At 42.8% G+C, this 12,646-nt stretch overlaps 1 protein-coding gene across 1 annotated transcript; it reads right to left on the reverse strand.

The window, feature by feature from the left end:
* Positions 1 to 900: 900 nt before the first annotated feature.
* Positions 901 to 10,951, reverse strand: LOC139442558 (uncharacterized). Its single transcript, XM_071223382.1, has 5 exons — positions 10,834 to 10,951; positions 4,025 to 4,138; positions 3,288 to 3,544; positions 2,122 to 2,393; positions 901 to 1,229 (listed from the first exon to the last, which is right to left on the reverse strand). Exons 1-5 carry the CDS (start codon positions 10,889 to 10,891, stop codon positions 950 to 952), a joined length of 981 nt encoding a protein of 326 aa, XP_071079483.1. The 5' UTR covers positions 10,892 to 10,951; the 3' UTR covers positions 901 to 949.
* Positions 10,952 to 12,646: the final 1,695 nt, after the last annotated feature.

The following is a 12,646-nucleotide window of genomic DNA, read 5'->3' on the forward strand; positions in this document are numbered from 1 at the left end:
TTTATATATAACATTCATTCTTCATTCGTAACATTTGACTTGTATTGCGTACTTTTGTCCTATATTTCAACTTTGTCGTTTTTGACCGAATGGCCGCCCATAAGACCGTGTTTAGATAGAACACACCAAATGTGCATACCGTATAGGGTTGAAACACATTCCTAAACATGGCTTGTATATGTATACATTCTTAAATCATTTTTACAGTGTGGTTTAAGCAGTTGATTGTATTTATTAAATAAGTGATATTTACTTATCTTCAGCATCTTCGTGCAATCTACCAGACAGTATAGTAAATTCCGGGCCTCGGTTACTAATTAAGTTAGTGGAATTCACCAGGCTTTTAGCTCAGAGTGAAAATGTTTTGTATGAATTATTATTTACAATCATAAACTTGATCCATACCTGTGAGTCAATTTAATAAGTTATTTTAGAAATATAATGGCGGGCAAAAGAAAGTATACACTCGAAAATTGAAACTGACCAAACAATTACAAACGTTATCGAAAGGTTTCTAGGCAGAAAACGGTCGCCGAAACACTGCAAGCTTCAGGTCCAATACACAACTATAATACCTGTATCAAATACATCACCATCGATTAACCATTTCCTGTTTGTTTCAGTTTTAGCCACAATCAAACATGGGTGTGTAATTAAGCGGTCGCTGATTGGTCGACTGGTTCATATTATTGTTTCTGTAATGTCAGACTATATCAAGCCGTGAACACTGTTTTCTGACACAGAACGCTTACACTATGCGCTGCAAGGCCCTCGGTGGACACTGATCGTGATTTTAAAGGAGAAATTGATTAGTGGATGCTGATTGGTCGGCGATTTTGCGAAAAGGATCCATATCGGTCGGCCGTGTCTTCCCATGGTGATATACAACTATAAAGAATATTACACGTAGCGAAGCTGTTTATTGGGGAAGTGTTGAATGGAGTTCTTTCTACCAGTTACAGTTGAAGCTGGCCAACTCCGCCCTCAGCGGTTCCTCGCATGTGAAGAAGTGTTTACTGATGACGTCACAGGGGGGTTTCTTGTAGAGACAGACGTCAAGGAAGCACTCCGTCATGGTGCCCAGGAGTTCTCTTGCATTCTTATGGCGGGACAGGCACTGTTCTCCGTCGTCGGTGAACACGAACTGGCCGCAGATTAAGGTGGCCATGTCCTCGTCCGCGACGTCGAGGCAGTAGGAGTTGAACTGGTCGTGGAGCGTCTGACACTCACTGAAGAGATGGGAGACAATACCAAGCTCAGAGCTGGTCGCGAATAGGCCCAAGTTCACCCTTATCCTTACTAACACCACCACTACGACTACTACTACTACTACTACTACTACGACTACTACTACTACTACTACTGCTAATAATAATATTGTTTGTATTACTATTGCTCTTACTTCTACTAATGCTGCTCCTGCTACTGCTACTACTACTAACACTACTACTACTACTACTACTACTACCACGACCAAGTCTACCACAACTACCAATGTTGCTGCTACTAATGCTGCTGCTGCTACAGCTACTACTACTACTACTACTGCTACTGCTACTACCACTGTTACTCCAACTACTACTTCTACTACCACTGTTGCTGCTACTACCGCTGCTGCTCCTGTTGCCTCTCCTACTACTACTACTACTACTACTACTACTACTACTACTACAACTACTAAAATAATGATACTACTACCATTCGATGTTTCGTTTCAACCATATTTCGATATAGCGTTACTGTGTTTTTTCGTCTCTACCATATTTCGATATAGCGTTACTGTGTTTTTTCGTCTCTACCATATTTCGATATAGCGTTACTTTGTCGTCACAACCATACTTCGATATAGCGTTACTTTGTCGTCACAACCATACTTCGATTTAAAGTGACTCTGTCGTCACAACATACTTCGACAGAGAATTACTCTGTCGTAACATCTACACTTCGATAGAGACTTAACCTGTCATCACAACCATACTTCAATATAACTACATTCAACGTCAAGAATTCTGTGTTTTTTCTTCAACGACGGTGTCCACATTACTTTGCTTACTTCAAACCATGCCCATACTAGTGATACGCCATGTTATCTAACACGGGACCTGTAGACCTGAGACGTACCTGGATTTCGAATTGATGTTTTTGATGGCCATCACTAGCGTGTCTTGTTTCACGGTGAGGTTATATCTCTCGGCCTGTTGTTTCAAGGTCATCTCAGGGTCATCTGTCGGCAGCATGGAACCCTGGTAGAGATTGCCCGACTTTGGAATGTCGATGACCACGTATGGGTTAGGGGAGTAGTACTTGATCACCGTGGAACACTCCCTGATATCTATGTTGACCATCCCATCCGTCACACTGTACGTCACAGGGAGGTCCTTTTTCCGAAACTCCTGGAAGAGACATTATCATATAATAAGACGAAGAGGAAAAAAGAGAAAGAAAAAGAAGAGGAAGAATTGATGATAATATCAATAGATGATGAGTATTATGATGATGATGATGATAATGACGACTACTACTACTACTACTACTACTACTATTACTACTACTACTACTACCAGCATAACCACCACTACCAACAACAATCATGATGATGATGATTATATTTAAATATGTCTTTAAATATGTGTCTGGGGCCTGCAAACAACATCGGTTTGGTGTGTGAGTGGATGCTTTATGTCGCAGAAAGCAATATATCATATCGACCTGTAATCCATTCTGGCAAACCAGAGGTTTACATTGTTATGTGTCTGTCGAAATTGATTGTCAGTAGCAGAAAATGACTGAAACACTAGTAAAATATAGAGTGTTGTCGTGGCCGGGTTGCAACAGGAAGTGTGATATGGATTTACCTCCCTTAGTAGTTGTCAAACACAGGGCAGCTTGATCGTTGGAGGTTTCGAGCTTAGGAAGGGATAAAGAACGACACGCGGGTCTTCTGTCTCTCCCTCTCCCCCCCCCCCCCCCCCCCCCTTTCTTTCCCTCCCTCGCTCTCGATCCCTCACACTGTCTCTATCTCTCTCTTACTCCATCTCTCTATCTCTATGTTTGTGTGTGTGTGTGTGTGGGGGGGGGGGGTGGGGTGTTCGTAATAAACGTAGTTGACTGTGTCTCTCCCTATCTATTGCTCTCTGTATTTACCTACCTACCTCCCTAAAAGTAAAAAGTACCTATCTGTCTGTCTGTCCGTCCGTCCGTCCATCCATCTATCTATCCATCCATCCATCCATCCATCCATCCATCTATCTATCTAGCTATCTATCTATCTATCTATCTATACGCACCACGCCTGTGTTGACGATCATGCGGGTTTCATTGCTGTGCTTCTTCATGATGATTTCTATCCCGTTGATGAAGGTACGCGAGATGCTGCTGATGGTGTCCAGGTCGGGGCCGTTGGCGTACACGGAGATGTAGCAGTCTCCGGGAATGTTCCCCTTCAGTACCATGTGTCCGCAGGGGGTGGGGAAACGGTAATTCTCGTTTGGGATCAAAGTGTGCACCAGCGGATCGCCATACTCGATGCCAACTAGTCGATCAGCTGGAAGTTAAAGCCAGGTGTGTCGAATATCTCATTCCACCGAAACACAATTGTCCACATACATAATACATTCATGTTTTGTTTGTTCATTAAATATTAGAATATTTCTCTTGGGGGACCCGGATGGCCTATTGATGTAAGACACCTCAATTCGCTGTTGAGAGTTGTGTCCCCTAGCCGTGCTATGACCTGTTTCTCGTGGGTTCGAATCCCAGATTAATCCTGATTATAACTATACCAACGGGCAATGGTTGCGCACATGTCGCAAACTTCTACGACCATAGTCACTTGGGGTGTTCCTCCCATGCTACGTTGACGCGCCATGATTAACTGGAATAATGTTGGAAATGCGGAGAACTGTAGATGAGGGGACACGTTGGGAGATGCAAGAACTATTATATACATGTTTAATACTGCGATTACAGGAAATGTGCCCCTAACCTGCTCAATAAAACATTAAAATAATGTATGAACACCTACCTTTTTGATAGCAGTAGAATCTTCCATCGCCGTCGGGAAGGTTTACAGGACAAACGCAGACGCCCCCTTCACATGTTGCTTCCGGTACGCACTGGGACGCGGAGCAGAGGAAAGCTGGAAAACAGAAACACGGCACATCACGTGTTAATTACTTGACTCACTACAACACAGCATGTATATATTACATGTCTCCCTACCACAAAGCACGTATATATTACATGTCTCCCTACAACACAGCACGTATATATTACATATCTCCCTACAACACAGCACGTATATATTACATGTCTCCCTACAACACAGCACGTATATATATCATGTCTCCCTACAACACAGCACGTATATATTACATGTCTCCCTACAACGCAGCACGTATATATTACATGTCTCCCTACAACATAACACGTATATATAACATGTCTCCCTACAACACAGCACGTATATATATCATGTCTCCCTACAACACAGCACGTATATATTACATGTCTCCCTACAACACAGCACGTATATATTACATGTCTCCCTACAACATAACACGTATATATTACATGTCTCCCTTCAACATAGCACGTATATATTACATGTCTCCCTACAACACAGCACGTATATATTACATGTCTCCCTTCAACATAGCACGTATATATTACATGTCTCCCTACAACACAGCACGTATATATATCATGTCTCCCTACAACACAGCATGTATATATTACATGTCTCCCTACAACACAGCACGTATATATTACATGTCTCCCTACAACATAACACGTATATATTACATGTCTCCCTACAACACAGCACGTATATATTACATGTCTCCCTACAACACAGCACGTATATATTACATGTCTCCCTTCAACATAACACGTATATATTACATGTCTCCCTACAACACAGCATGTATATATTACATGTCTCCCTTCAACATAGCACGTATATATTACATGTCTCCCTACAACACAGCACGTATATATTACATGTCTCCCTACAACACAGCACGTATATATTACATGTCTCCCTACAACACAGCACGTATATATTACATGTCTCCCTTCAACATAACACGTATATATTACATGTCTCCCTACAACACAGCACGTATATATTACATGTCTCCCTACCACACAGCACGTATATATCACATGTCTCCCTACCACACATCACGTATATATTACATGTCTCCCTACAACACAGCATGTATATATTACATGTCTCCCTACAACACAGCATGTATATATTACATGTCTCCCTACAACATAGCACGTATATATTACATGTCTCCCTACCACACAGCACGTATATATTACATGTCTCCCTACAACACAGTACGTATATATTACATGTCTCCCTACAACATAGCACGTATATATTACATATCTCCCTACAACACATAACGTATATATTACATGTCTCCCTACAACATAGCACGTATATATTACATGTCTCCCTACAACACAGCATGTATATATTACATGTCTCCCTACAACACAGCACGTATATATTACATGTCTCCCTACAACACAGCACGTATATATTACATGTCTCCCTACAACATAGCATGGTATATGATTCCCGATTTCACAATATTTTCTTGTCGCTACCAAAACGGGCCCTGAACTAAATGTGAATTGTAAGTATATCATATGACTTAGAAGAGAATTGTCTTTGTGGACCCTGAACTAAGTGTGAATTGTAAGTATATCATATGTCTTAGAAGAGAATTGTCTTTGTGGACCCTGAACTAAGTGTGAATTGTAAGTAAGCCATCTGTCGTAGAAGAGAATTGTCTTTGTGGACCCTGAACTAAGAGTGAATTGTAAGTAAGCCATCTGTCGTAGAGTTGAATTGTTCTTGTGGACCCTGAAGGAAGTGTGAATTGTAAGTAAGCCATCTGTCGTAGAGTTGAATTGTTCTTGTGGACCCTGAAGTAAGTGTGAATTGTAAGTAAGCCATCTGTCGTAGAAGAGAATTGTCTTTGTGAACCCTGACCTAAGTGTGTATTGTAAGTAAGCCATCTGTCGTAGAGGTGACTGTTCTTTTGGCCCTGAACTAAGTGTGAATTGTAAGTAGGCCATCTGTCGTAGAGGTGACTGTTCTTTTAGCATCTGCTCAAAGTGGGAAGTTTTGTTTTGCCAAAGAAGAGAGATGCTCATGCATTTCCAGATGTACTCACATCATGAGAGGGGACATCGGTGATTGGCTGCAGGAATGTGGGCAGAGAAGCTATGTACCCATGTGCGTGTGCGTGTGCGTGTGCGTGTGTGTGTGTACGTGTGAGTGTGTGTGTACGTGTGAGTGTTTGTGTGAGTGTGTGTGTACGTGTGTGCTTGTGAGTGCGTTTGAGTGTGCGTTTGAGTGTGTGTGAGTGTGTGTGAGTATGCGTGTACGTGTGAGTGTGCGTGTAATTTTGAGTGTGTGTGTGAGTGTGCATGTACGTGTGAGTGTGCGTGTGTGTGTAAGTGTATGTGTGAGTGTGTGTGCGCGTGTGAGAGTGCGTGTACGTGTGAGTGTACGTGTGAGTGTACGTGTGTTTGTGTGTGTGTGAGTGTGAGTGTGCGTGTACGTGCGAGTGTGCGTGTGGGTGTGCGTGTACGTGTACGTGTGAGTGTGCGAGTACGTGTGAGTGTGAATGTACGTGTGCGTGTGTGTGTGCGTGTTTGTGTGGGTGTGTGATTACGTGTGGGCCGATCCGGGAGCGTTTCTTTTCTTTCTTACACATCAAACCTTACATGTTTTATAATGAGTTGTAGTGAGATACACATGCCCAACGTGTTCGTTTCAGTGAAGTCTGTTCAAATCTACCAATTCTCAATTTTTAATCTCCATTCCACCATGAGAAAATTGAACGCGTGTTGTTGAAAATATTGAGTGAAGTAGGATGTGTTGGGGCCATCAATGGACACGGGCCGTTGATTATCCAGGTGATGGGAGACATATTGAAGAGCGTATTCCGCCGTGTTAAACATACCAAACTACACTGGAGTTGCAAGTATGGCGCAGTATGTGCTCAAACATGTTCTTCAACGTTATCACACTTTTGGGGCGGTGGGGTAGCCTAGTGGTTAAAGTGTTCGCTCGTCACGCCGAAATCCTTGATTCGATTCCCGACATGGGTACAATGTGTGAAGCCCATTTCCGGTGTCCCCCGCCGTGACATTGTTGGAATATTGCTAAAAGCGGCGTAAAGTCAAACTCACTCACTCACTCATCACACTTTACTCGCGTATGACAGACAGTGAAAGTGTACTTGTAGGCCAACATGACCTAGACACCCCTATAGAAGGTAAACAAGTCTCACAAGGACTTGTTCTACGTCACACATCACTGTACTATTAAGGTTTGGATTATTGTGATTTGAAAGTCAGAATCAGATTCGAGAATTTTCCAAATGCATGCCAAAGCGGTTACTAAAGCTTCATACCCCATCACATCTCTAAACACACCCCATTACACGAAAATCCCCCCTAGCACTCCATCCCCAGCACCCCATCTCCAGCACCCCATCCCCAGCACTCCATCCCCAGCCCTCCATCCCCAGCACTCCATCTCCAGCACTCCATCTCCAGCACTCCATCCCCAGCACTCCATCCCCAGCACCCCATCTCCAGCACCCCATCTCCAGCACTCCATCTGCAGCACTCCATCCCCAGCACTCCATCCCCAGCACCCCATCCCCAGCACTCCATCTGCAGCACTCCATCCCCAGCACCCCATCTCCAGCACTCCATCTGCAGCACTCCATCCCCAGCACCCCATCCCTAGCACCCCATCCCCAGCACTCCATCCCCAGCACTCCATCCCCAGCACTCCATCTCCAGCACCCCATCTCCAGCACCCCATCTCCAGCACTCCATCCCCAGCACCCCATCTCCAGCACCCCATCCCCAGCACTCCATCCCCCAAGGCAAAGGAACGATTGAGCCTGACGGATTGCACTTTAAAAGTGACGTGACATCGTTAATCAACAAACACATCGATTTAATCTGCGCCATGGTAGGTGTGAAAAATCAGTACAACACATGTTTCCATGTCTGTGTACCTGGAAATCCATTCCAACGATTGTGCACCAGCTCTGGTTACGCATGGGTCGTCCCTGGCGTTGTTGTTCCCGACAAGCAGGTGCCCCCTCATACATCACACACGTGTGACAATAGATTCATAGCGGACACTTGGCAGTCAATCGATTTATGACACGTCAGTGGGTGTGAGTAAGTGAGTTAGTGAGTGAGTGAAAGAGTGAGTGAGTGAGTGAGTGAGTGAAGGAGGGAGGGAGTGAGTGAGTGAGTGAGGGAGAGAGTGAGTGAGGGAGGGAGTGAGTGAGGTTGGAGGGAGGGAAATAGTGAGTGAGTGAGGGAGAGAGTGAGTGAGGGAGAGAGTGAGTGAGTGAGGGAGAGAGTGAGTGAGTGAGGGAGAGTGAGTGAGGGAGGGAGGGAGGAAGGGAGAGAGTGAGTGAGTGAGGGAGGGAGGGAGGAAGGGAGAGTGTGAGTGAAGGAGGAAGGGAGAGAGTGAGTGAGTGAGGGAGGGAGGGAGGGAGGGAGGGAGGAGAGTGATGCAGCTCTGTGATGTTTTCTACTTTGGTGAAACAAACGAGCACAGATAAGTTTGGTAACAATTGGTCTGAACTCGGGCCACACAACCAGTAAAATGACCTTACATTTGAATAACACTCCCAAGGAGAGGTGGGGAAATCCACGTAGTAGGTGGTGATCAGTTCCAGCCATTATCCGACATTCTATTGCTACAGAAAGGGGTAATAACATCAGTTTGTGGAAGTGGTTGAGACTCTTCCTTGGACACAAAGGAGGTCGTAATTAGTAACCCACCCGACCCTCCAGGCTCACAATTTAACAGTGTTGGGGTGGACCCGATATTCTAATTAGACAGACATTTCAATTAATATGAGGCCTTAATTAAAAATGACAGGGCACAGGTAACATTAAATGTCTTGTTTCAAAGGCATTACTTAGAAGTTGACGGATGTCAAAGAAGACACAATTTATGGATAACAACTTCTTGAATACTGTAAAGGCGACGTTTCGGTACAGATCCTTATTCCGTTGTCAAGCAAGACTGTCAGTAAATGTCGCTAGTTTTCAAAAATGTAAATATAAGGCAGTGTTGCTGTTATTGTTCTTTAAAAGATTTATAAGCGCATGAAGAGTTATTTCCACTAAAGTAATGCATTCAATTTTCAACATGGAGTAAATCTTTAGATCCACACACACTGTATTCGCAGTCGTTGGTTAGACTCCACCGTGTACGTCATGACGACCAGTTTGAACGAGGGACGTCAAAACTTAAATATCTATCTACATTTAATGATTTAAATTGTTTATAACAGTAGTATTGAAGAATCGTTGTGTTTAACACCGCTTTTAACAGTATTCCAGTCATATCACGGCGTGTCAGCTAAATGTGGGAGGAAAGCCCTAAGTCATGCTGGTCTTATATAATTAGACGTTTACCACTTCGGTGAAACCCACGAGCACGGGTATGGTGCTGACAAACCTAGAAACATAATCGGGCCGAAGCAGGATTCGAACCCACAGCGAATCGCGGCGCCTTAGACAACTGGGCCGCCCGTGCCGCCACCCCACCCACCCCCCCCCCCCCCCCCCCCCCCCCACACACACACACACACAACATCAACTATTGTTTCTCTTTGTGACGTGCTAGGCAACAACAATTGTTCCTCTTAGTGAAATGCTAGGCAACAACTATTGTTTTTCTTAGTGACGTCCTAGGCAACAATTATTGTTCCTTTTAGTGACGTGCTAGGCAACAACTAATCGTCCATCTTTGCAAACTAACTGCCAACGACTAATTGTGCAGCAGATACTGAGACGTGTGACCTTGAAGGGTTATAAGGCCATCATTAAATATGTCACAGGGTACAAGAAACTTTATTTAAAGTCGGTTATTGAAGTAAAAATACATTAACTATTGAAAGCTATTATTCCGGCAAGCGTGAAAATGCTGATACATTGACGTGCAAATAACATCACTAAGAAATCATGTTAAACATGCGTGTTTTACATTAGCCATGTCAATCAACTAGCACAGATGTTCCCAGAAAGGACCAGTGTCTAAAACGGGACATAGAGGCACGGTATCAGTTGATGCGCACAATAAGCAACGTAAACATACATTGGCAAATAGTGTTTCACTACTTCAGATGAACTGACAGACCTCGTATGGGGGTAGGGAATTGGGTGGGTCCCTGGATCCTTGATTAATTCTTTTCACTTTGTCCAAAGTTCTTTGATGCGATTTATAATTCAAGTGTCATAGATTTTTTAAAATAAGATTTGGTCTGATGTACATATTGCAAATTAAAGAAAAACTCTCCTCTTCTTCAAAGCATGTGTGGTCAGTTTACTCGCTACTGAAGTGCCAAGAATCTCTACTTTAAGTAAACTATAAGTAAAATAATGTTTTGTTCTGCACATGTTCATCAGGGTTGCTACTGGCCACAAGGCACATGTGCCCCCGGGCGGAAATCATGATTTCCGTCCTTACACATCGTTGCAAATCAAGAAAAACTTTGTTTCAAAAACTTTAAAATTGGTCTTTATCACAAAGTTTAGCAATTTAGTTCAAATGTTTCACATGACGAGTATATCCTTTCAAATAACATACCACTAAAATTACAATTCTAAGACATTTTAATTTATACATTTTGAACAGCTATATTGTCAAAGCAGGCCTTGAACTATTGCGTCGTGGGAACACGTGATTCAGAAGTCATATATTTGCAAAATATTTGGAACATATTTTTGGAATATTGGTTTTGTTCATTGTCAGCTTACCACTTTGTGTACATCTCCACTGCAGATACATCACACAGACCAGGAGGAACACTCTCATGATGGCGCCGGGCTGGTTGGTTTGGTTCTGGCGGCAACAGACGGTCCCTCTGGGCGGGGCGGGGGGAGGTGGGGCTATGTATGGACGCTGGGGGTCGATACTAATGACGTAGCTAGTGAAGATGCATAATTAATAACCTGGAGAACAGCTGAGATTGATTACAACTAAAATTACCGTCATAACAATTTTTCATAAACGTTCCAAACAATAATCTATAAATATTGTAAATTTGGAAACAAGCTGAAAACTGATGTATGATGAGATGTGACGCATTGCCCTTGGCTAATAACAGAATATTGGTGAGAAACTCACACGTGTACTGACTTACATATTTTTGATATTTTTAAATCATTTATTCTGATGTGTATAAGTATAAAAGCTACAAAATAGTTTTCATAATCATAGGAAATCTCCAATAAAGCCAATGCACGATTCCTGGTTTTTCATGAGCATGTGTTTATGAATCACTACAAAACAGTGATGACACCAGGTGTTCGCGACAAGGTGAGCCTATCCTTTCCAACTGGTAGCACCGTGACAAACACACGGCATAAGTATTCTCCCTTAAAAAACACGAGAACATATGGTGCAGTTCAAAATAACAAATTGCATCATTTTTGTTATTGATGCGTCACATTAGGAAATGTTCTGAACATGACCACGATCAAAAAATAAAGTTTAACTAAGGCCTTTGAGCATGTCCTATAAGTATTTTTGTGTAATTTGGCCAAGAAGTTTAACGTAAGCTTCAGGTATATGGATGATCTGATATCGTTCAATAACCATCACACAGCCAATTCCCTTCTACTGATTTACACACCTGCACTAGAAATGAAGGAGACCAGTGAGACCGCCTCATCTGTTTCATATTTAGAACCATGCATAAACATTCAGAGTGAAAAAACACTCTCCACAAGACTGTGTGACAAGAGGGATGATTTCAACCTTCAACTTGTCATTTTCCCTTTCACGTCAAGCAATATTACAGCATCTCCAACTTTTGGTGTCTACATTTCACAACCTTAGAGATATAATCGAACATGCTCTTTTTTCCAAGATTTCTCAGAGCTTCATACGACTCTTGCTCAGAAGTTGTTTGATCAAGGTTACTACATTCAAGGCCTCAGTAAAGCTGGCTAAAAGTTTTATGACTGACACGTAGAGAACATTTCCAAATTTAAAGCATCATGACAAAAATGATGTCCGATGTAATTCCCTCTTTTGACTTGTATCAGATGTTCCCGCGGTTTTTTTTTAAGGTGAACAATTGACATGCCTTTCCATGTGTTTGTGATGGGTGCCACCGGTCGGACAGGACCGGTGGCACCTTTCGCAAACGCCTGATATTATCACTGTTCAATAGTTATTATTAAACACATGCTTATGATATAGTCGGTATCATAGTATTGAGATTTCTTTTGGATATGGAAAGGGTTTTGTCGCTTTATTTACATTACTATTATTGAAATTCTCCAAATTTCGACGGCGTTGTAGATGCGGGGATATACTTCAAATATATTACCCATCTGTTACGCCCTAAACGTATTCTCTACACATGATTGTGATAGTGTTTGTTTTGTCTTGACCGAAGAAGTGGCTGTAGGAAGAGTGAGTGAGTGAGTGAGTAAGTATAGTTTTACGCCGATTTTAGCAATATTCCAGCAATATCACGGCGGGGGACACCAGAAATGGGCTTCACATATTGTGCCCATGTCGGGAATCGAACCCGGGTCTTCGGCGCGACGAGCGAACGCT

Source organism: Haliotis cracherodii, unplaced genomic scaffold (assembly GCF_022045235.1).
Source record: "Haliotis cracherodii isolate W230 unplaced genomic scaffold, xgHalCrac1.p SCAF_5, whole genome shotgun sequence".
Classification (NCBI taxonomy): domain Eukaryota; kingdom Metazoa; phylum Mollusca; class Gastropoda; order Lepetellida; family Haliotidae; genus Haliotis; species Haliotis cracherodii.